The sequence below is a fragment of the Moschus berezovskii genome, chromosome 2 (assembly GCF_049115385.1).
Source record: "Moschus berezovskii isolate FMDL1 chromosome 2, NW_MosBer_1.0, whole genome shotgun sequence".
NCBI lineage: Eukaryota > Metazoa > Chordata > Mammalia > Artiodactyla > Moschidae > Moschus > Moschus berezovskii.
In genome coordinates this window covers 8,951,789-8,976,158 of record NC_142461.1, presented here as the reverse complement: position 1 = coordinate 8,976,158, position 24,370 = coordinate 8,951,789, and the positions used below count along the sequence as shown (strand labels likewise).

General features: G+C 53.8%; 1 protein-coding gene across 2 annotated transcripts in view; it reads right to left on the bottom strand.

Annotated features, from left to right (window-relative positions):
* MAN1C1 (mannosidase alpha class 1C member 1) overlaps nt 1–24,370 on the bottom strand; it is a 155,652-nt gene that overhangs the window by 19,776 nt on the left and 111,506 nt on the right. For both annotated transcript variants that reach the window (XM_088843616.1, XM_055398634.2), the window contains exons 3-6: nt 14,954–15,069; nt 12,490–12,570; nt 7,983–8,077; nt 2,356–2,482 (exon numbers count right to left, since the gene is read on the bottom strand). In XM_088843616.1, the coding sequence (XP_088699742.1) occupies nt 2,356–2,482; nt 7,983–8,077; nt 12,490–12,570; nt 14,954–15,069 (419 nt within the window). The remainder of the gene's footprint in view (nt 1–2,355; nt 2,483–7,982; nt 8,078–12,489; nt 12,571–14,953; nt 15,070–24,370) is intronic.

Genomic DNA, 24,370 nt, shown 5'->3' with positions numbered 1-24,370 from the left:
GATCTGCAACCTTCGGGGCTGCGAAGGGCATGACATGGGATTCAGCAAGGCTTTATCCATCAGGGGCTGCTGTCTGGCAGAACATGAAATCTTCCGGTGCAGCTCCGCAGGACAGAAAGGCCCTTGGGGACCGAGCTGTAGCATGCTCGCAGATTTATCTACAAGCTGAGGAGCAGTGTTTTAGCTGTCAGACCTTTCTATCTGGGCACAGAAGCTTGCTTGCACTTAGCTTTGCCACATCAGATCTCATATCCATTTATGCTAACGGAGTCCATTATGGGGGACAGGGCTGCGCTTGCACCTGAGTTAGTCTTGATTGTCCTGGTGGTGAGCAGTGAAGCGGGCTAAATGAGCTCCCCTGGAGGGTGCGGGAACTTCCAGAACGGGGGCCAATTTGTTGACTGCCAATAATCGCCTGTGTGAGAGGCATGTCTGGGGGAATCAAAGGAAGTGGAGAATGTAAATGTAGTGACAGAGAGGTGGAGGGACTCTTGTGAAAAAGCTGGATGCCTGCTGTAGTGATCTAGTCTTGAAAGAGCATGGGTTTCAGGGCCAGAAAGTCCCTGGGTTTGAGTTTCGGCTTAATCACTTACCAGATGGATGACTCAGGACAGGTGATTGAACCTCTCTGAGTCTCAGTTTCCTCCTCTGTCAGATGGGGATAAAAGAAGACACGCCTCACAGGCTTGGTGGGAAAATCAGAGCCATTATACGTTGCCCAGCAAATCGCAGGTGCTTAGGCAGCGGCATCTCCAGTCTAGCAGGAACCAGAGCAACTCCTCACCTCACTCCTCTATGAGCCAGCTGTGGTATTCCTAGAGGAGTCTGGCTCAAGAGCAGTGGAAATAGGGAGGCTGGGGGCAAAGACAGCCTGGAGTCAAGCAAAAGGACCAGAGACTAGAATATAAGATTCATCAGAAGTGGGATTGAATTTACTCCATGAGCTCTGGAGCTGGGGTGTCCCAGGGAGGCAGAGTCCTCTCAATATAAGGAGGGGCTTCTGAAGGGAGGTCTGGCAACATGAGGGGCTGTTTAAGGGTGATGGTGAGCCCCAGTGCTGAGCAAGTGAACAAGGGGTTGAAAAACTCTTCTTGAGATGCTTGAGAAAGCTTGGGTGGATTCCCACATTGAGTAAGCGGGGGTCCTCAACCTGACATCAAAAAGCACATGGGTGCTGTTTTCTTTTTTTTTGATGTAGACCATTTAAAAAATCTTTATTGAATTCGTTACAATATTGCTTTTATGTTTTGGTTTTTTGGGCATGTGGGATCTTAGGTCCCCGACCAGGGATCAAACCCACACCCCGCCACCCTGTACTAGAAGACAAATCCTTAACCACTGGGCCTCCAGGGAAGTCCTGTCTGGGTGCTTATTTAAAATGCAGATTCTTGGGCTTGGGGTGACACTCAGAAATCTGCTTCTTCACCAGCCAGCGTGCTAGGTGATGCTGTGAGGCTGGTTGGCTGATGTAAGCCTGGGAGCCACTGGCAGTGGTATGACTCTGTGACCCCCTGGCTCCCTTGGCATTCTAAGAGACTAACACAGGACCAGGGAAGAGAAGACTTTGGCAGTGGGGAGGGGGGCGCGGTGGTCTCCTGCTTCCTGGAGGGCAGGGCTTTATCTCCCTACAGGGCCAGGACTCAGGAAGGGTCAAGTACCATCGGTGGGTGGTGTGTGTCCACTTTCCTTCTTTGGGTTTAGAGTCAGATCTACAGGGACCCCTCCAGATGGGACTGCCCTGGGCTATGACCCCGAGAAACCGCTCTTTCTGGAGGGCTTCACGGGGCAGGGGCAGCTGTCAGGAGGGACAAAGGCCTGGACACTAGCTCTCTGCACCCCTGTGGTCTTAGCCAGCCAGGTAACTGAGAAGGAACAGACGTGAGCCTCTGCCACGGAGGGAAATCGCTTTGCCAGCCTGCTGACAGCATGAGCTAGACGGGCGTCTGGAAGCGTTAAGGCAGGCAGATCTCACCCGAAGAAGTTAAATGTCTCTGGAAGGGGGACTTTGGTGCCGGGTGGCCAGTTCCTGCCAATGCAAGCTGGTGCCTAGATTTCCCTGGTTGCACTTGCTCCGGATTTCACACGTGTGTGGTTGCTGCCGAGCTCACACCTATACCGGGTAAAACCTTCTCGCTGGCAGCCATGTCTCTTCCCCGCTCACTCCTTGTTCTCACCTTCCCTGCCGCCTGGCATCGGGTACAATTAGGCAACTACTTGCTACACTGGCCCTGGCTGCGGGCTTTCAGCTCCTCCGCCCCCCCACCTCAGCTGGCCCGTGCTCCAGCTCCCTGTCACAAGCTGAGTGCTCACCCTCTGCTCTCTGCAAGGGAAAGAAGGAGCAGAGAGAAGACTTGCCTTTTCTGCGAAGACCGGGTTGCCAGAGAGCTGGGTGAGGTGTAAGAACTCCAAATGCAGGGATCCAAACTCCGCCAGGATGCTGCTGCTTCCTGCCATGGCCCAGCCCCAGCTCCTGTTGGAGCCGCTGAAAAGACAGAAGCAGTTGGGGTCAGCCCCTGCTGGCAGGGCTGGCTCCTCTGCTCCGTGGGGAAGCACCTACTATGTGCTGGGCACTGGACTAGGAGCTTCACCACTCAATCTCAGTGAGTCCTCCCTGGGGGTTGATAACTGTTCGTACCCCCGTTTATCTGATGAGGATGTTCAGGTTGGTGAGAAACTTGCCTACAGGTCATTTAAACCCAGGGCTGTCTGACAGGCAACAGTCTTTGTTTCTACGGTCAAGCAGCTCCTGTAAGATGTGTGGGCTCTCGAAGGACATGAGAAGAGCTGCCTTGGTGGTCAAGACCTGGCACAGACACGATGCTAAATTTACAGGCGATAGGGATGATGCTGTCAGGGACCACAAAGACCCCCAAGAACATTCTATCTGCATCCATGTTTTCAAGGGCAACTGATTGCTCACAATCATTGTTGCTGCATGTGGAGAGGGACTCTGCATGGCCCTTTCCTTCCCTCCACAGTCACTGCTGCCCGTGGACTCACAACGGCCCCCACCTGGAACTTTGTGGAACCCACACCCGAAGGGTGGATGGCTCTTCTAAGACCACCCACCAGGGACTACCCAGACCCTGGGAAGTCCGAGGCTAGGGATGAAAGCAGCAGGGGCTCTCTGAGCAAAGGTCTCCTCGCCGCAGAGATGCATGCGTTTCATGAACACCTTAGATGGATCACCAGCATGACTTAGCGACTCCGCTGGAGAAGGCTGTCAGCTCCTCCCTTTCCTTGAAAGTACTGGGTGCTTTCAAGGAGGAAGAGTGTAGAGGCAGGGCCTTGGGTAATCCTCCCATTTGCCCCTTTCACAGATGGGGAAAACAAGGCACAGGTTGGTGACGTCACTGCCGGAGATCACACGGTTAAGTGGAGCCGCTGGGACCCCGGGAGCTGGCCTCTGTCCGTCCTCTGTCTCCTAAGGACAGGACCTAGGAGGGCAAGTGTGGGCCTGGGAGGTCACAGTTTGCCAGCTGAGGGGCCTTGCTTTATCTGGGTGGGCTGGGGCTCCCCTGAGGTTGCCCTTCTCCTCTCTGATGTGGTTTCAGGAAACTCTTGCAGAAACAGATGGAATCAAGTTCAAGGATCTTTTGGAGCAATGACCTCAATAAACACACCAATTTCCTTGGGTATTACTCTGACTCTGGGCAGGTGGGGAGGGAGGGGTTGCACAGAGGGGAAATTTGAGTTCTAGACAGTAAATAAAACAGCTTCCAGATACAGGCACTGGGGCAGGCTGTCCACATCATGACTGCATTTAAAGCCCACAAAGTTAAGCATCATTAATCCCTGAGGAAACAGAGGGAAGTGAGTTGTCTTTAGAAGCTCAGAACCAGTAGGTGGTGGAGGTAGGATTTGAACTGAGATCTGGTGGCCTCGGCCTCAGAGAGTACGACCCTCAGGGCTCCCCCAGATGGCCCCCTATCCACCCCAGAGAGGGGGAAGCTGATCCCTCTGTGTCCCTCTTCCCTCCAGGCCAGGAGACCTCTCTCTCCAGCCTGCGACCTCAGTGGGAGCCGCAGGCACCCACAGAGGGCTTCCTGAATAATTGATGCTTCCTGCCCTGGCAGAGAAATTCAAGGTAAACAAACAAAAAACAAGCCCCAGCCACGATCAGCAGTCTTTTGTTCTCCTTTTCCTTACAGGAGCCTCTCCTTCCTTCCCCTCCCTCCCAATGCTCACCCTCCCAAGTGGACCTTCAGTGGTGGAGTCGCCCCGGGCAGGCGCAGGCAGTGGGCCGGGCGCTTTCCTCTCTCTGACTTGGCCTCACATATTGGTTTCCCCAGTTCCCAGCTAGGGGACGTCAGGCGGGTCAGGGAATTCACCTCACAGAGTCATTGTCAGTTATAGATCACGCACGCGATGACCGTCATTGTAACCATTATGTAACAATGCACATTCAACTATGTTGTCTGTTAGAGTTAAGCTCTCGATATGTGCCAGGCAGCAGCGGTATCTTATTTTACCTTCACATCCAACTGCAGGGGTAGATAGCAAGATTCTTATTTCACAGGTTAGGACAGTCAGCCTCAGAGAGGGTAAGACACTTTTTCAAGGTCACACAGTAACTTGATAGTGTTAGCTGAGCTGAAACCAAATCCAAATCGTAGGCCCTTTGTGCCCCTAATGCATCCGTTCTGGGCAGCATCCATTCGGAGACCAGGAGGTCTTCTGATCAGCCTTGTGACTGGTGGGCTGATGGAAGCGGGTCTGCTACCCTCCCTGCCTTTTCAGCCTGCAAGTGGGCCTGTAGCCTGCGTTCTCTCCCCTGGTGTGAGGAGCTGCTCCATAATAACCCGTCCCCAGCCTGGCAGAAGCTTCTGTGTGTGTACCTGTGGGTATGGTATCAACACAGTCGTTAATTCTGGAACCAGGCAGAGACTGGATTCTAATTTCTAACTTTGCTGCTGTGTGATCTTGGATAAGTTACCTCACCTCTCTGAGTCTATCAGTTTAAAGTGGGGTCCGTGTGGTTGCCGTGTGATGAAGAGAGAGAATCCATAACGTCGGGCCCTAGGACACGGTGACCATTCGACAAACCTGCATAATTACTGCCACATGGATGCATGCGTGTGGCAGAAATGTGCACTTGTAAACACATATTTGGGCGTGAATCTGTACACGTAGGGATGGGGGAGTGCGTGTGGCAAAGGTGAGGCTGGCTCTCTGAGCCTTCATGATTAGGGTGAGTGGCAGTGGAGTGCACGCGTGTGTGTGAGCCTGAGCGTGTGAAAGCTACCTGGAGAGGCGGACTCAGCTGCAGAGGCCCTGGGACTGGACACCTCCCCTCTCCCAGAGTCCAGTGGTCCTGCAGGTCACAGGTCATGGCTGCCCCCTGCCTCTGCCTCCCAGGCCTGCCGCCAGGGAGGAGGAGTGGTCATGCTCACTCAGGAAGCACGACCCCTCAGGGTCGTCCTCCTAGTTACTGCCCTTCCTCCTGGGGCCCCGGGCAGAGCTGCCCACAGCCAGCCCCGCGCCGGGCAGGGGCAGCAGCGTGGACCCCGCTCCGCCAGCAGGACCTCTCCAAAGGCAACACTCAGCACCACGCCCCCAGGGCTGTATACATCCCTGACGCTTTCCCTGGCAGAACCAAGAGGCATTTTTAGCAACAGACTCTCTTACCCAGAAAATGAGAGGGAGGTGTTGCCAGGAAATATGCATTTACATACATATGTATACAGCCCTGGCAGCATGCAAACAGCCTAAAAATAAATGCGCTTTCTTAATCAGAAATGTCAGGATCTGTGTGAGATCAGGTCTGGGCTCTGAGGGACCTGGGAAAGGCAGGCGGCCAGGGCCACAGCGTGTGGGGCTTGCTGGGTGTCAGGGGAGGGGTTGCCACGTATGGAGGAGGGAGGGGTGCCTGAGCTAAGGTCTTATCCTGACCCTGGGCAGGGAGGCCCAAGAAGCTAGACCCGGGACATAGAGTCAGAATCACAGTGTGCTTTATGTCTTGGCTCCGAGACATCTGGCCAAGCGTTTGTGGGAAAGGAACCTGAAAAGATATCCAACTGCCCACCTCTGAGGAGTCAAGCCTGGCACTGAGATGGTGTTTCAGTGGGTCCCTAGGGGTCCTCGCTGGCCTGTCACAGAGACTAAAGTGACATCACTCCCCAGGAATCCTTTCAGAGCAGAGATGGTAAGTCATGATGCCGAGCAGGGCGAGTCCCCTCTTCTTTGCAAGGTGGAACCTCCTCTGGACGGACAGGGGCGGTAGGGACTCTACCTGAGCCCACAGACTCTGCCTACCCTCCCCTGTGGGGCTGAGATTCCTGAGATGAGAAACTGCTTCAGGTGATGGGACGAGAAGTTCAGTGTGATGGAAATATTGCAGCTCTTTCCCCAGGGTAAGGCTGTAGCAGGGTCTAAAGCACAGCCCCAGAGCGCTCCCTGGGTGCCTGGGGGCCAGTTCGTGCCTTCTACTAAGTCTCCTGGCTCTGTTCCATGCAGTGATGGGCAGCAGGGTTCCTGCCTGAGGGAGGGCCAGCTGGGCATCAGGAGCACAGCTGTTGATCCATAACGAAATGAGTTAAAAGTTGGCCCCGTTACCTGTGAGCTAGAAGACCTTGGGCAGCGGCCATAAGATAAATGCTGACCCTAAAGGACTGCCGTGTGGAGAGTGATAGGCAAGGTGATGAGCGAAACCCTCAGCATGACACCAGGCACAGAGTGACCGCTCAATAAACGTCGGAATCAGCAACCATCAGAGCCGGCCTCTCGTCCCATACACGGTGCCTCGAGCGAACATGCGTGGAAGGAGTGAGAAAAGAAGGGGATGTGTGTCCTGCACTCGAGAAGCTCTAGGGCTGGTGGGGGAACGCGGGGAACGAGGGTAATGAAGGCCAAATGGAGCAGAGAGAGTGCCTGGTGGCCAGGCAAGGCCAGGATGCTTTTGGCTTCTGGAGAAGGTGGCATCTGAGCTGGGCTCTGATGCTCAGAGAAGCGGCGAAAAGCCCAGGAGACAAAAAGGAGGAGGGCAGGCAAGGCAGTGGGGTGCACAGGGGCCTCCAGGAGCAAGCTGTGTGGTCCTCAGTGGCTCTTAAGGCCTGCTGGCTGCTGTCCCCTTGACTTTCACCCTGCTCTTCCCCTCTGGGAAGCAGCGGGACGCAGGTAAGTCCCCGAAGGCTTTGGAGTGGGCTGGAGCTGCAGCCTGGCTCCACGTGCTCCAGCCACGTCCCCCAAGGTCCCGTCCACTCTGGCTCTGGGACTTGGTGAACGTCCAGAAAGATGCTAGCTCCCTCACTGAATTAAGCAACCCACTGGGAGGGAAAATGATGGAAGTGGCCAGTGAAAATCAATGGCCAGTGGAAAGAAGCATACCCGTGGTTTCTTGCTTAGTGGAGTCACATGGGATATTTTGGGTCTCATCCAACACTTCTGATATAATCCACATTTTTTTTGCAAGGAGAATTTGTTTTTATAGGGGGGACTCACAATAAATATTATTGAAAATGGAGTGGGAAGTCTTGGGCTCATGTCCTAGATGGCCCTTTACTGGCTTATGTGACCTCAGCCAGGGTCTTTCCTCCTTGGAGTCTGAGGCTCCATGGGGTCGATGTTTCAAGAAGCCCCTCTGGGCTCCTGAGACTTGGCTCTGAAAGGAGCTGAGGGTGAGAGTCAGCAAACCAAGGTCCCTCTGTCCATGGTTCTGACTCCCCAGCGGCTGCGGGTTCCTGTCCGTGGTGGGAGGTGTGATGTTCCTCCTGGCCAGGCATCCCAGCTTGGGAGGGGGGTGGTTGGGGCACAGCTGTGGGGCTGTGAGTCATGGCAGCATTACAGGAGGGTCCGAGGCACGGCGACCCCCTTCTCCACACCAGGAAGATCAGGTGAGCCCTTGGCTAAGGCTGGCTTTCACTATGCCACCCACTCCCTGTGATTTCCACACCAGAATCACCCCACCCCACCCGCCACCCTGTGCCTCAGTTTCCATGCAGATGCAGCCAAAGCCACAAGGGGGAAACCAGAAGGCATCCTACCTTTTGAAGTTCACCACGCCTTTTGGGATTCCCGTGGGGGTGTCAAAGGCTGGCAGGAGTTTCTCTCCCAGCTTGATGGCCTTTATCCGGAACACCTGTAAAGGAAGGGTCAAAGGGCACTGCGAATCCTGGCAGATAAGCCCGCCAAGGCTGCTGGACCTAGAGTAGGAGGTTTATTAGGCTCTGGGGTCAGACAGGCCTGGACGTGAACCTGACTCCATGATTTCCTGGCTCAATTTCCCTCCTCATTTATAAATCAAGGACCATACTACCTTCTTCAGAGGGTTGCTGGTGGCAGGAAAATCAGATAACGGTTGTAAAGCACCTACTGTGGTGTCAGGACCGGGATGAAGGCTCGGTGATTATGCTGTGATTAGGGTGACTGGAGGGAAGACGGAGCAATCAGGGCAGCGGTCACCAATGTCAGTGCCAGCCTGCACTGCAGCACCAGTGCTGCCCAGGCTGGGCACATGGGAAGCACCTTCGGACAGAATATAAGGAGCACTGGCCTGGGAGCTCCAGGCCTCGCTCCCCAACTTGGCTTTCATGTGCTTCTCAGCAAACCTCTACCTTCCCCCACGCCGTAAACCCAGGGGAAGGGCCTTCCCCACTGACATTCTGCCCACTGTTCCTGTTTTACAGCAGGAAAGGTGAATGGCTAAACCAGGGATATGATGGCTAGGGAGCCCAGGTGTCAGGGACCCTGCCCAAGGCTCTGGGTACCCTCAAACTGTTCTGATTAATTCAAAATCACCTGTGACTCTCTGAGGAAATAAATCAGGGAAGTTGCAACAACTTAACTTTATGGCTATTTATTCCAGTGTTGTTTACAATAGTAGAAAAAGTGGAAATACACTAAATATCAAGTAACAGGCAAATGGTGAAATTATGGCTTTTAAGCGCAACCACTGAAGTGATGTTGGAGACGGTTATTTTATAGCAAAAAAAGGGGTTTATGATCTATTAAGAGAAAATATTTCACAATGGTGTAATTCAACTTTTGCATGAGGAAAGGTTGAGAAAACGCTGAAATATTAACAACGGTCTTCCCAAAGGACTAGGCTCATGGAGGATTTTTATTTTCTTCTTTTGGTTTATCTCTATTTTCTGTGCTATTTTTACAATAAAAGCAAACCCACAAAAAGGTTATTTATTTTTTTAAAAAATAAGATGGAAGTCCCCAAGCAACCACTCCTGGTGAGACAACAAGCATTTCCTTTCACTTCGGGGCTCCAAGGGGGTCTCAGTGCACTGACCCCTCTGTGTGTCGTTGCAAGATGAAGTGTTCCTGAGGTATCTCCTTCTAACACGTGCAGTTTATAGCTGCTCAGGCAGCTGTCTGGGGACCACAGTGGGGAAGGAGTTTGTGAACACCGCCTGCGATGTGGATTAGAGGGCTCTGTGGAGCAGGTGTGGTTCCGGTTTAGGAAGGAGGGTGAGAGGGAGGGAGGGAGGTGGGAGAATTGCCCCTGGGGGCTGGCTGTGATGGGTGAGAGATGATAATGTCCAGTGCCAGACAGTGGGTCCTAGAAGTGGGTACAGGGGCAGCAGAGCACAATCCCCAACGAGTTTGTCTAGACACCAGATTCCCAAGCCTCGAGTCACCCCAGAAGCCACTGGTTCAGTAACAAGGGGCTCTTGTTTGAAGGTCCTGATATTTCATTTGACTCCCAGGGGGGTTGAGCACAGAGGCACAAAGGAACCCACGGGGATCTGACGCAGGCTGAGGCTCCAGGCTGCCCTCTGCTCGAGGACTCCAAGCTAACTCCTCTGAAATGCTCCTCTCTGCCAGCAAACCACATCTCCTTTGGAAGGTCCTCCTGCCGACTGGCACAGCAGGGTCTCGACCATCCCAGGCAGGATGCTGGGGGACTGTGTAGACAGGAGTAGTACCACGGGGAATAGAAAGCCCATCCTTCTTATCGTTTGGAAATGATGTGTCTTATATATGTGACCTTCAATCCTTGCAACAGCCTTGGGGAAGACAAAACTGAGTCTCAGAGAAGCAATTTGCCCAAGGTTGTGGAGCTATGTTATGTGGCTCTTTTCCAGGACACCACACTGCCTCACCAACACAGAGAGAGTCGGCCTCAGACAGTCGTGGTAAACAACGGGCGGTGGCCTCCTAGTTCCAGAACAGAGGTGAGAGAGACTGGCAGAAATTACGTGTCACAGAGTGGAAAGGGCTCTGGACTGGGAGTCAGAGCCCAGGTTCAGATCTCCCGTCTGGGCAGCTGCGTGACCTTGGGTGAGCCATGTGCTGTCTCTGAGCCTCCTCTGCACAAAGGAACAGTGATGTGTGCCCTGGCTGCTTCAGAGAGAGTCTTCTAGAAAACAGATGAGAGGATGTACATAAGTGAATATGCTATATAAGCTGTAAAGTGCTCTGCGAATGTCACTTGGTGCGGCTGTGGCTGTACTTCTCATTCTTCTGGGAGCAGAGTCTCCGTCCACCCTACCCAGCAGGAGCTCCACCTCCTGCACGTTCCCTCCATAGCAAGAAAGGCCTTAGCACCGGAAGGGATGTGGGGGCTCCTTCACCGTTCATTCCACAAACACTCGTGGGAACAGCCCACCCCAAGGATACCCACTGTGGGCAAGACGGAGGAGGAGAGGGGAGGGCGTCCTCACCCTGGTGTGGCCAAGTCCCGGTGACAAGCAGTGATGCCGGGCCAGGCTGAGCAAGGGCTAGGACCCAAGCCGTGGCAGGAAGGCCACAGGAGCCCGTGTGACTTGCACCAGATGGCTCTCTAGATCTCGGTCTGCACACCTGCGAGGGCAGCCTGGTCTCTGCCACGTGGAGAGAGGGGTCAGGGAGGCGTATCTGGGGGGACGGGGCAGCACCGATCACCCAGGAGCCTGCCTGCTCAAGGGCTCTGCACCGATCAGGCCCTCCTGGGGCCTCCTGGACCACGGCACTCACACCACACCCCACTGCCTGCTCTGCCCCCCAGAAATCATTGGTCCCACACACACCCCAGTGGGCCCTGAGCTGTATTGCTCCTCCCCCATCCTGGACAGGAGGCTGGGGAGTGCCTGGGCAGAGCCTGGTGCCTTTCTCGACTCCACATCATTTTCCTGTCCTGGGGTTTTTCAAACGACATTCAGGCCTTAGGCGGCTCGCAGGGTTCCCATGGACCATCAGTTCAGTTCAGTTCAGTTGCTCAGTCATGTCCGACTCTTTGCGACCCCATGGACTGCAGCATGCCAGGCCTCCCTGTTCATCACTAACTCCTGGAGTTTACTCAAACTCATGTCCATTGAGTCAGTGATGCCATCCAGCCATCTCATCCTCTGTCATCCCCTTCTCCTCCTGCCCTCAATCTTTCCCAGCATCAGGGTCTTTTCCAATGAGACAGCTCTTTGCATCAGTTGGCCAAAGTATTGGAGTTTCAGCTTCAACATCAGTCCTTCCAATGAATATTCAGGACTGATTTCCTTTAGGACTGACTGGTTGGATCTCCTTGCAGTCCAAGGGACTCTCAAGAGTCTTCTCCAACACCACAGTTCAAAAGCACCAATTCTTCAGCGCTCGGCTTTCTTTACAGTCCAACTCTCACATCCATCATTTGGGGACAAATTGGTATAAGCAGGAATCTCTGCTGAGATCAGGCGTGAGGGAGAGGGGCCTTGAGCGACCGCAGAGATCGAGGGCTCACTGCTGCCTCCACACCCTTGGCATCTGGGACAGCCCAGCGACCTCCTCCGACAGCAGTGGCAGAGACTCCCTGTCGGCAGGGAGGGGACACAGCAGGGGACACGGTCTCTGAGTGGACACAGCAGTGATGCGCAGAGCAGTGCAGCCCTCTGGGTAACAGAGACATGACTGATGGCTGACCCATGTGCTGGGACTCAGCCAGCTTGCCCCTCAATCCTCAGACACTCCCCAGGGATGAAGTCCCTGCTCTGTGATCTCAGGGTTCCTTACAGTGCAGAGAACATGGGCTCTGGAGCCTTTCAGCCCTGGGTCCGAACCCCTTCCCTCTCATCCCGTTTCACAAGAGCTCTCTGACACCACGGGCTTAGGATCACCCCATGGAGGGGAAGGTAGGAGGCCCAGGAGCGGGAGCAGAAACTTGCTCAGAGCCAGCCACAGGCTGGTGCCCCGTGTGGGCGAGAGGCAGCTTCTTCTACTCCATGCCCAGGGTCCCACCTTCTCGCCTCATTTCAAGGCTCTCCTTCTGGAAGCCAACACAGCTTGCCTGGGCTGAGTGGCCAGCAGTGGCTGCCCACCTCCCTGGTCACCCCCCTGAGACCTGGAGCTGGTGTCTGGCCCAGAAGCAGCTGCCCTTAAAGATTTACCACCAACTGTGGGAGCCAGTTCTGAGCAACAGAGTGGACGCACTAGACAGAAGAGGAGGAAGGATCTGCAGGTGGTCCTCTGGAGACGGGAGGTGGGTCCCGGGAACCCCTGCCTCCTCATTGGTAAAATGAGGGGGGTGGGGCTGGTGTTCTCCCAAGCCCTTAGCAGCCAGGATGACCCAGGGGCCTCAAGAGGCCAACTCACCTCTTCTCCCGTCAGGTAGAAGGCTGAGAGGAGTCCTCCGATGTACCGGATGTTCACTTCGAACAAGGACGCCTCTCCGCTCTGCAGGGCAGAAAGATGGGGAGGGCAGAGGGGACATTCGTGAGATCCCCACAGGGCTCCCTGGGGCCGCTGGGCCCTTGAGACAGGTCACACCTGCCACCCACCGCCTCTGCTCCACTGGCCTGGCCACACCTGGGCCAGGCTCCAAGCCCTTGCCCAGCGGGCCGGGCTCCCCGCGGTGGGGGTTTTCAGAGCAAAAGGCGAGAGGGATCAGCACCTGCCCGGCGGCAGCTACCGCACATTTACAGAGTTCCAAATAAACACTGGGCTTGGCTTCCTTCCCTGGCCCTTGCCAGAGGCCATCGGAGCAAAGTTATGCCTGGCTGCTCTCCAAGGAGCTCGAGATCGCGTAGGGGGAGCTGCCGGCTGAAACTTAACCCAAGGACCGGCAAATCCTCTCCCAGTCTGGCCCCGTCCCCTCTCCGAGGGAGCCCCCCTTGGCTTTGCAGGAGGCTGGTGTGGTTCTTCTTTGGGGTGACAGGGCAAGTAGAAGGTTCCCAGAGGAGGTTCTGGGGCAAAAGGAGGGCTGCCAGGCAGATCCTGACAGGCAATCAGCACTTTCTTAGCTTCCGCTCTGTAGCCCTCAGGGTACACCCACACTCGCCTTCAACGTTGTTGTTTTCTTTCTGAAGCCTGGACAGCAAAGCAGGGGTATTGGAGCATCGCGCTAAGGACCAGATCTGGCTTAATATCCCACCTGAGTCACTCACTTGGCTTTCGGACTTTGGGCAAGATATTCAGCCTTTCCCACTCCGAGTTTCTTCTTCCTGAGCGGGTGGATAGGAGATGCTGACTGGGGCAGGGGAGAGGCCTGCCCAGTGCCTGTCCAGGGCTGGGTGTGGCTCCAAAAAGGTACCTGCTGTTAACCCCCCTTGCTCCTGAGGGTTCTCTTTGCACACTTCCCACACTGCAGTCTTTGTTACTGATGACAATGACGGCCATCCTTTTATCTGGGAGAGCTTTTCCACTAACAGAGCCCATGCATAGCTGCTCCTCTCTTTTGCCTTCCAGTCCTTGCTGAAGTCATCACTCCCACCTTTCAGATGAGACAGCCCAGACTCAGAGAGGTGAAGAGCCCCCACCTGGCTTTCTTCCAGGGACACTCCCTAACTGTCCCTGGGCTGCCTGCATGTCCCTAGGCTCCCCAGCCCTGCTACCACCCGGCCCCTTGGGCAGCTGCCTGAGGCCCACTCTCTTCCCAACATCTGCTCAGGGGTCCAGATGGGCTCTGGAGCCACTCCCACCTTCTCCTGCCTCTGCTCCCATAGGAAATGGCAGGATTCTGCACTTTCTCACCTCACGCAGACTGGGCAGAAGTCATAACAAGTTTCGAAATCATCACAGGGATGATGGCATCACTTTATCCGCACTGGACTTCACAGTGTGTTATAAAATGCTTTTTACAACCTTCCGTGGTCATCCATCCCTACAAGTCTGTGAATCAGGCACCAGCATCACCCCGTCTTTCAGGTGGGAAACAGGTCCAGGAAGGCCACATGACTGTTTTCCAGCCTGCGGGCCAAGCTGGAGGCTCCCCTGTAGCGTTGCTCTCCCAGACCTTTTCCACTCTGTCTCTCTGCCTTGCTCCACGGTGACACGGTCCCCTCTAGGAGCAGAGGCGTCCACTCTGCCAGGAGTTACAGGAGCCATCCCAGTTCACAGCAGGACCTGTCACTCATGGAGCCCCAGCTGGAGCCTGACAGTGGGCTTTGACATGACCCCACCATCTGCCTCCACGTCCTGCTCCCCAAGACCACCTAAACGGCTTCTCCCTGCGGGGAGCTGGGACTGCCAGGATGGATCTGTCACTTTAGTCCAGGCTGGGAGATCGCTGGGAGAGGCAGGCGTCTGGTATCTAAGGCTTTTGTACCATCCACACACATGAGCGTTCCCTCCCCAAGGCCTGGTCCTTGAGGTCCTGAGCAGGGTTGCCTGCAAAAGCTGGAGACCAAGAGGGTCCCAGACCTGGCCATGGGCCTCACACCAGATGGCCTTCATGCCCCCTCACCTGTCTCAAGAGGGCAGTGCAGGGGCACATAGATGGGAGCACCGGCTCAGGGCAGCTCCAAGCAGATAGCCACTTCTCCCTTCCCAGAGTCGCTTCCCCTGTTGCAGCTGTTCTGTCTGACAGACTTAGGGCAGAAGGAGCTTCCTGGGTGGGAGCAACGTGCATGGAGTTCAGGCTGGTAGATATTCATGGGCTGGTGGGACATCCCCTACCTTAAGGCTGGTCACAGGGGAGGGCACTTAGCACAGAGCGTTGGGAGCCCTGGCTCTGATAATGCCCTGCTGGGCAGCCTGGGTCTCGGAGATGGGAGGGAAGCTGGTGGCTGACCTCTCGGGCCCCTTCCAGCCCTAATACCCCAGGAGGCCTCGGACTCACCACATTCAGGTGGAAGCTCTCTTCGACCCAGGCCTTGGCCTCCTGGAACTCCTCCTTCAGCTCCATGAGGTAGAGGGTGTCAAGGGAGTCGATGACCGTGGCCCCGCTGAGGCCTCCTGCAGGCGCAGAGGAGGCAGGGCGTGACCCAGGGTCGTTCTCATCCTTCCCGCCCCAACCATAAGCCACCTTTCGCCAGGCCCCCTCTAAACACCTGGGCAGGCTCCCAGGCACAACTCAGGGAGACTCCAGGGTCACCAGCCTTTAAAGGTACATCTGGGACCCAGAGTCCTCCCTTTGCTTCCTCCTCAGGGCAGCAAAGAGCGGGTGGTGGGTCGGGGAGACAAGTTCAAGGGCTGAGCCGCTTCCCAGACCTTGGTTCACCGTTGCATCGGCCAGCAAGTCAACTATCAGCACCAGGAGGGCACCGACCACTTTCCTGTGATGCTGGAGGCGAGGGGAGGGGTGGGTGAACTGGCATTTGGTCTACAAAATCTTAAAAAATGTGCTAGCGCTCTGCCTCTTCAATTCCATTCTTTACTTTATGCTAAGAAAAAAGATGTTCATAACTATTTACCCAGGAAGGTATTTACTGCAGTAACATATAATGAGTGAAAAGTGAAAGTGTTAGTGGCTCAATCGTCTCTGACTATTTGTGACCCCATTGTAGCCCACCAAGCTCCTCTGTCCATGGAATTCTTCAGGCAAGAATACTGTAGGGGGTAGCCATTCCCTTCTCCAGGGGATCTTCCCAACCCAGGGATAGAACCCAGGTCTTGCAGGCAGAACTTGAAAGCAGATTCTTTTTTTTTTTTTTGAAGACAGACTCTTTACCATCTGAGCCACCAGGAAAGCCCCAAATATAATGGGTAAAAGTTGGGGGAAAAGAGCTCCAAGTCCAATAATAAGGGATCAGTTATACTAATTGTGGCTTATGTAGAAACCAGGACACTATGCGTACATTCACACCACTGAGAAAGATGATTAGTTGGGGAGATATCCATAGGATCCGATAAGCTAAAAAAATTAAATTGCAAAAAAAAAAGCAGAGTATAATTTCTTTACTGTTTGCCAGTATGGACAAGCTGGTACGGAATTAAGTCTGGCAGGAAGTGATTCAGTGGTTATCTCTGAGGGTGAGGATTACAGGTGCTTTTTGATTGCTTCTAGCTCATGGATTATTTTTATAACCAGAAATTTATTTATGCCTAAAAAAAAAAAAAAAAAGGAAAGACAGTTTGAGCAAAGAAACCAAACACAAGCACAAACTAAAGAGTCCATGGCCACCCCTGGGCCTCAGACTCCTGTCTTGGGAGTAAAGGCAGAGAAAGCTGTACAGCTTCACCCTCACAAGCCGGACAGAAAAGCAGTGAGGACGACCTCCCCATGTGGGACAAGAGAGCGTGGCTTGTAGATAATGGTGATGGAGGAAAGGAGGGAGAAAGAGAAGTGCTTGGTGCCACCTGGAGGGCTTCCTGGAAGCAGGCTCCCACTAACTCTGTATTACAGTCATCACAGGCAGCAGTAATCTCCTTCAGGGACTAGGGGGTAACTTAAGAGGAGCAATGTTCCTTTAGTGTACTCCTTGCAGAATACTCCTTCCCCCAGAGGCCTCCAGAGCTGGCCAACGGGTGCTGAGCCCCACTTGAGTTTGAAGCACGGCTCTGCGGGCCCTCCTGCATCCAGAGCTAGTGTCTGATCTCCTTAATGAGTGCTTCCCTAACTGCTCACTTGTGCTGACTTTGCAGAGTAATTCCTATGAAACTCCAACACTTAACCACCTCTCTAGGCTGGGCAAGGTCAGATAAAAGGCATGCCCTGGAAAAGGATGGGAGGTAGACTCAGAAGAAGTTGGCAGAAAGTTAAGTCTGGAGGTTAAAGAGCCATTTCCAGGAGGAAGGGTTTTGCAAGGAAAAGTAGAAGGTGGGGAGGGCTGGCAGAGTGGTTGGGGGTGAGGGTGGGAGGAAACGACTTGCTTCCCAGTCCAGAGACGTGTGTCCTGGGATGGCTTTGGCATTTGGGTTGAAATGAATTTCCAGAATATCAACTCCTCCCACACTTAAGCATTAACAGGAAAACATACTCAAAGCCAAACAAAGTCAATCTTTTCCTGGTTTATCCTGTCTGCTTCCAGGCAGGTGTCCAAGGCCGAACACAGTTCGTGGGAACTCTGGGTCCTCCTGATGTGCTTGGGCCTTGGGACACAGATGGGCCACCCACGGACAGAGACATGCCCAGACCCAAGGGTACTGGCCTGGCATCCATGCTCCAGGCTCTGATGCCTTCCCATTAACCACAGGGCCTCAAACCTGAGTTCTTAAGGGCCTGGAGGAATTCTTGAGATTCCCCCCCTTGCCTCACCCCTAGATTTCATAGATGAGGACCCCAGAGAGATCCCCTTCAAGTTTAGGCCAAGAGAGGAGAGGAGTCCCAGGCTGGGCCACATGTAATGTGTTTTCCGTATGACGGCATCTCGGTTCGCTGGGAAACAATTTCATATCTGCTAGCTGAGCCCCCTTCCTGGTGGGGCCAGGAGGCTGCTCTGATCAGTGAGGAGAAGAGAAGCCCAAGCTGCGTGTCCTTCAGGGCCAAGGGCGAGGCGGCCCAGAGTATCTGATTTCTGGATCCTGTCCCTGGGCTGCTGGGTGTTTTCACCCCATGGGCCCTCCGTCTCCTGGGCTGACCCTGAGCCCAGAGGTCCCGGGACCTCGGCTGGGCTGGGAGGGCAGCCAGGGTGCCTCGTGATCAGCTGTCCTCCTGAACACTCCCGAGGCTGCTCACTAAGAGATCTGTTGGCAGGGTTCTGCCCCGGCTCTCAGCTTCCTCTCACCCTGCCCCCAGCCACCACCCTGCTGGGCTACAAGCCAGCAAGTCACTTATTGCAAAACTTTTCGTTTCAGGCCAGAGGTTGCCTGGTGGCCCGGCCGCCAGGCAGGAGAGAAGGCGTGATACTGAAGTCAACTCTATCGGCACCTGTGGCCTGTCTGGGGTGGCTCCCCCAGGGGAAAATAGATCCGACCGTTCAGTCAACAGGCCCACAACTTGTCGGGAAAGAGCCAGAGGGGCGCAGAGAGTCAGGCAGCTGGCTTGGCAGTTTCCTGGGCTGCGGCAGCCCACTCTCCCAGCTCTAGCTCTGAACTCTTGTTCACAAAGGACACCGCTGGCTCCCCTTTCTGCCAGGGCAGGAGGCAGTGGTGGTGGTGGTTCAGTCACTAAGTTGTGTCTGACTCTCACGACCCCATGGACTGTAGCCTGCCAGGCTCATTCTATCCATGGGATTCTCCAGGCAAGAATACTAAAGTGGGTTGCCATTTCCTTCTCCAGGAAGCGAGGCAGTGGGGTCTGTTAAAAAACAAAAAAACAAACCACAGCTCTGGGTTCAAATCCCAGATTGGGTCAGCAACATATCTCCTCTAAGTGCCAAAGTTCTCATCTGTAAAATGAGGTAAAAACCACTGGGCTGGGGTACTGGGGAGCTACTGAAGGTTCCTGAGCTGGGACAGGGTACCATATACTGCCCAGCCTAAATACACTTGCACATGTCTGGCATGGAGTAAGCGCTTGACAAATCAGTTCACTGCTCTTATTTCTGGGGTCCCTTAGCTCACCTTGAAATTCTGGCCTGGCCCAGGGAGGCATGAGTTCACATTCTGGCTCCATTATGTACTAGCTGTGTGACAGGGCAAGTCGCTGTATCTTGCTGAGACTCATTTTTCTCATCTGCAAGATGAGGAATACAGTAGGACCAACCTGATAAGGCTGCTGGGAGGGTTAAGTGGGGCGGTGGATGAAAAGGAGCTGGCACGATGTTGGGTACACGTGAGCTTGCTCCTACAAGCAGAGGTGTGGCCCTCTCTGTCCCCAGCTGGCCCTGGGCAGCCCCTCCACAGAGTCTTCTAGGGTCACTGAGGCCCTGTGATGCTCTTGCATTTGCTGGTCTCTCACCAGCCCGTGGGGCTCCAGACACAGCTTGTAAAAGTCTTGACCTCAACTTAAAGGAAAAGCGCATACAGGTCCCACCTGTGTCCGCCGCTTCCCACCCCTGACTTGGCTGTGCTGCTGCCTGCCTCCAAAAAGGTCTGCCTGCCTCCCAGGCCTCTCTGATTCACCCTGCACTTTGTCACCTTACCTGTCTTCCTAAAACCAGATCCACTGTGCCCCTCCCCAGCTCAGGAACCTGCAAAGGCTTTGCAGCACCCATGTGACAACCGGGGACAGGGGGTGAGGCCTTTTAGGTCTGAGTCCAGAAGATCTGGCTAATATCAACTCCCATCCAGCTCTGCATCCTGGACACAGGTTGCATGCTCTGGCCTCCCTACATTTGCGTGTGTGGTCTCCTCTGACAGGAGAGCTTCTCTGTGCATCTGGGCATACACAAAGCCTTCACCTTCTTCAAGGTCACCTCCCACTGGCAGCCTTCTCTGATTGCACCCAGCCAACCTCTTCTTCCTGCCCAGAGAGCTCCCATAGGACTTTCCCAGGCCTCCCACTCAGGTGCCCTTCATTCCTGCCCTGTACTGTGAGGCTCTAACTAGACTGTGAACTCCTTGAGGCCAAATGCTCCCATGGCTTCTCTCACACCCCTTCCCTGTTGCCCCAAAGGCCAGAGCCCCCAACCGCAATGCCACCCACCATTCCCTGCAGCCTCAGCACCTGCCCTGACTTCTATGACACTTCTGCAAACTGCCAGGAATCACCTTCCCCATCCCCGCTTCTCCTGCGGGATCTGGAGCCCGCCCAGGGCCTCCTCGGCCAGGAAGCCACTGTGATCCTCCCTCGCAGTCTGCATGAAGTCTCACGTGCCCTGAGACATCCTCACCAGCCCCTCAGGACCCACTCTCTAGGCTCGTACACGCTCATCTCCACGACAAGTGCGCCACTCTCGCCACCGTAACGGAGCTGTCAATTCTCTGCCCTGTCCTCTGCCACAGCAGGGCTCAGTCTGCAGCAGGGTCGCCTCCACGCTCGAGAGACAGTGGCCAATGCGGTGGGCAGACAGGAGGGAGGAGACCCGGCCGGCGCATCTCTGGCACAGGCTCCCTGGCCTCGCGCTGGCTCTGGGCCTTCAGGACGGCCCTCTTCCTCCTGCTTCTCCTCCTCACGCTGCGGTTGCTTCTCCCCAGTCTCCTTGGCTGGTTCTCCCTCATCGTCCGTGAAAGCCTGGGGCTCTGTCGGCTGTTCTCCTTCCTCTTCTTCATGACGCTGTCTGGCCTCACGGCTTAAACACCATCCACAGGCCGATGACTCCCAATTTAAATATCCAGCCAGGACCTTGACCTCCAGCCCAGGCTCACTATTCAACCACGCCTTACTCACACTTCCACTTGGAGATCTAGAGACATCTCGCCTGGTAGCTTGTCTGAAGACAAATCCTGCCCCTCCCTCCCAACCTGTCCCTCCCACAGTCTTCCCACCTCGGTGAATGCCCACCCCCTCCTCCCAGGAGCTGTGGCCCCAAGCCCTTGACTCCTCACCTCTCGCCCCCACAGCTTATCCTGCAGCAAATGTTGGTGGCTCTGTCTTCGTAAGAGCTCCCACCTCCACCCACCCCTCACCTCCTCTGGCCATCCACCTTCAGAAATGCAAGTTGTGTCACGCCTTTCCTCTGCTCAAAACCCTCCCAGGGCTCCCCTCCTGCCTGGAGGGCTGTGATCCTGCCCTGGCTTCCTCTCTCTGCTTGGCCTCCCTACCTTCATGCCAGCTGCTAGTTGCTCCCAGAGCCCTCCAAGCCCTAGAGCCTTGGCCTCAGTGCTTGTGATAGCTCTCCCCTCTCTCTCTTTATCTTCAGCAACTTTATCCCTGGCAATGTACACACGGGTCTGCTTCCCTGTTTACTGTCTTCCCCAACAGAGCGTAAACTGCTGGAGGGGAGGCTCTGTTTTGTGCACTGCAGTCCTCCACTGCCTAGAGCACTTCCTGCCCATCACAGGTGCCTGATGGGTATTTAGGAATAATGGGGCCCCTTCCTGGGGCAGGGAAGGCTTTGAAGGGGCTGTCGCTCATTCATATGTTTCCGTGCTTGGCTACAGTCTGGCACCCAGAGGCATTAAAGGTAAATGTGTGGGTTGAACAGACTGAACCTATCACGTGGGCATCTTCAGTGACAACGTCCAGGGCAGCTTAACTCTGTGCTCTAGGAGCTGGCGCCAATCAACAAAGGAGACCCTCTCAGCAGGCTGTGGCCAGATTGGCCAGAGTGGTTGAGCGGGTCCATACCACTGCACTACACAGAGCTATCTGTCTCACATGTCAGGCTCTACAAGGGAATGGACCCTGGGACCCCACGTCTTCCTCCCCTGGGGGCTGCCTGGCCATGAACCACCCTGCCCTGCTGGACTGTGGTTTGTATTGCCTCTTCTAACTCTGCCATATTAATGATGATGAGGTTTCTATGTGACATTATATTAGCAAAGAGAAATGGGTCAGGCTGGGGCAACATAAGCTCCAGAAAGAACATTTAGATAGAAAAAAAATTACCCAAGGTGTAGCCTATTACTGCAATATCCCCAGAGCCAAATACTAATGGTTGCATTTAATTTGATGACACAATCCAGAGACTTTTCTTAATCTGTAAAGCAACAACACAAATGTCTTTCTCAGCTTCCAAAGAAACCAATGTGGCTGTGAGGCAGGTTGAGTTCCCAAAGATGGATGCCACAGGACGTCCTACCCCACAAGAGAACCTCTGCCCACAGCTCCTCTCCTTGAACCCGGCTGCAACTTTGTGACTACTTGGAACAACAGAAGAAAGCAAAATGGATGATGTGCTGGTTTTCAGGCCCAGACTTTAAGAAACAGGCAGTTTCTACTTCCTGTCTCTTGGAATGCTGGCTCTTGGGATCAGCCGCCATATTGCAAGGAAGCCCAAGAAAGTCCACAAGGAGAGAACATGTGGCGAAGCCATACGTATGCTCTCTGACAGACAGCCCATCTGAGGTTCCAGTCACCGTCTGCATCCATTCCAGACATGGGAACGAAAAAGCTTCCAGAAGGTTCCAGTTATCAAGTCACCTTCGGCCTTCAAGCTTTCCCAGGTTAACGGCCGTATATCCTAAGGCCTATGGCAGGGAGATAAGCTGTCCCCATTGCGCCCTTTCTGAATTCTTAGCCCACTGGATCTGTGAGCATAATAAAATCATTGTTTTAAGCCAGTAAGTTTTGGAGTAATTTGCTATGCAGCAGTAGCAGCTGGAATGTTCTGCCACATGGGTTTCTATGAGGATGAATTAAAGCGATATCCCCACTACCCCAAAGTACATTGTTTAAAACGACCTGAGGTCTTCTGTGAAAGAGTGAAAAAGGAGAGTGAAAAAGCTGGCTTAAAACTCAACATTCAAAAAACTAAGATCATGGTATCTGGTCCCATCACTCCATGGCAAATAGATGGAGAAACAATGGAAACAGTGACAGACTTTATTTTCCTGGGCTCCAAAATCACTGCAGATGGTGACTTCAGACATGAAATTAAAAGACACTTGCTCCTTGGAAGAAAAGCTATGACCAACCTAGACAGCATATTAAAAAGCAGAGACATTACTTTTCTGACAAAGGTCTGTCTAATCAAAGTTATTGCTTTTCCAGTAGTCATGTATGGATGTGAGAGTTGGACTATAAAGAAAGCTGAGCAGCAAAGAACTGATGCTTGTGAACTGTGGTGCTGGAGAAGACTCTTGAGAGTCCCTTGGACTGCAAGGAGATACAGCCAGTCCACCCTAAAGGAAATCAGTCCTGAATATTCATTGGAAGGACTGATGTTGAAGCTGACACTCCAATACTTTGGCCACCTGATGCAAAGAACTGTCTCATTTGAAAAGACCCTGATGCTGGGAAAGATTGAAGGCAGGAGGAGAAGGAGACAACAGAAGATGAGGTGGTTGGATGGACATGAGTTTGAGTAAACTCCGGGAGTTGGTGATGGACAGGGAAGCCTGGCGTGCTGCAGTCCATGGGGTTACAAAGAGTCGGACATGACTGAGCGACTGAACTGAACTAAGGTCTTCTGGTTGCATAAAATATTTTAGGGATGAGGACTTTTATCAGGTCTGGGTTATTTGTTTTCCTCCAGGAGGAATTTTTTCCTTGAAGCTTTCCATAATGATTAGTTCCTGGATTACATAAAGTTGTGTTCAGGGGCTGAGTATTTCCAGGAAAAGGTTTCTTGATGCCTCCGGAAGGACTGAAGATATTTTTTAGGAAATATTCTTGGAATCCAACAGAATGTTCTTACGAGAAGCTGATTAATAAAAGGTGACCGGATCTGACTGTATCACTGCCCTTTAAAAAAGCCCTCAAAGCCTCCTGTTCTCCAAGTTCAAAGTCCTGGGCACAGTGTGCAGGGTGCCTGTGGTCCAGGCCTTGGCACCCTCTCCAGTCTCACTTCCCTTCTGCTCTCTTTGCACGTGATGCCCTGCCCAGAGCAGACCACTAGCAGCTCCCCAAACACCCTGCAGTGTCTGCTGATGCGAGCGCTGTGTCTTTTCTCAGGATGTTCCAGAACCACGAAGCAGAGCTGACTGCCCCCTCCTTTGCAAGCCTGACTCGCTCTGCAGCAGGCGCCTCTGTCACAGCACGGTCCACCCTGCATCTGACATCTTTGCCCGTGAATCATCTCTGCCCATGAATCATCTTTGCCTGTGAATCCCGGAGGGCAGTGGCTGGGTCTGACTCTTCCCAGGAGCCCCAGCATCCATCCTCAGGCCAGGCACCAAGAAGGCAAGAACAAATGGCTGCTGCGTGAATAAATGGCTGGTAGAAATACCCACAGCACTTTCTTAGGGATTTCCAAACATTTCACAAGCCCTTTTGGCCTCGGAAAAAACACAGTGCTCATAGCAGTGACCAGTTATCCGAGGAAAGCACTGTCAGAGGGACATGATGGGCAGCTGCTGACATCAGGGCCCTGGTGGAACTAATGGCTTCCTGCATCCTTCCCAAACACATGCCACACTTTGCGGCCACAGCCGGCTGGAGAACGCTTGTTGTGGCTGACCACCGGATGATGTTTACTGCGACGAATGGCCAGACACGGTTCACTGAAGCAGCCTGCTGGACAGGGTTCCTCATTGGAAAACAGGGTGTGTTTAAAAATGTTAATGTTTTGTTTGTTTTTAAATAAGAGCTGCGGGTGCAGGCTGACCTGGAAACTGGTATTCAGACAATTCCCTGCAACAGTGCTGTGTAACAAGCTCTGAACTGCTTTCATCTCAGAATATCTCAGAGAGAAGAAAAGGCAGATGGAGAAACTGGAACTCAGGGTGCTCACAGCTGTAACCAGACTTTTCAGACCATGTGACTTTACAGACTTGGTTTTAACCCAGCTTCATCCTTTCCCAGCTGTGTGATCACAGGCAACTGACTTGACCTCCCTGGGGCTGAGAAAAATGGGACAATGGGGCGTCGTTTTGAGAACGGAGTGACCAG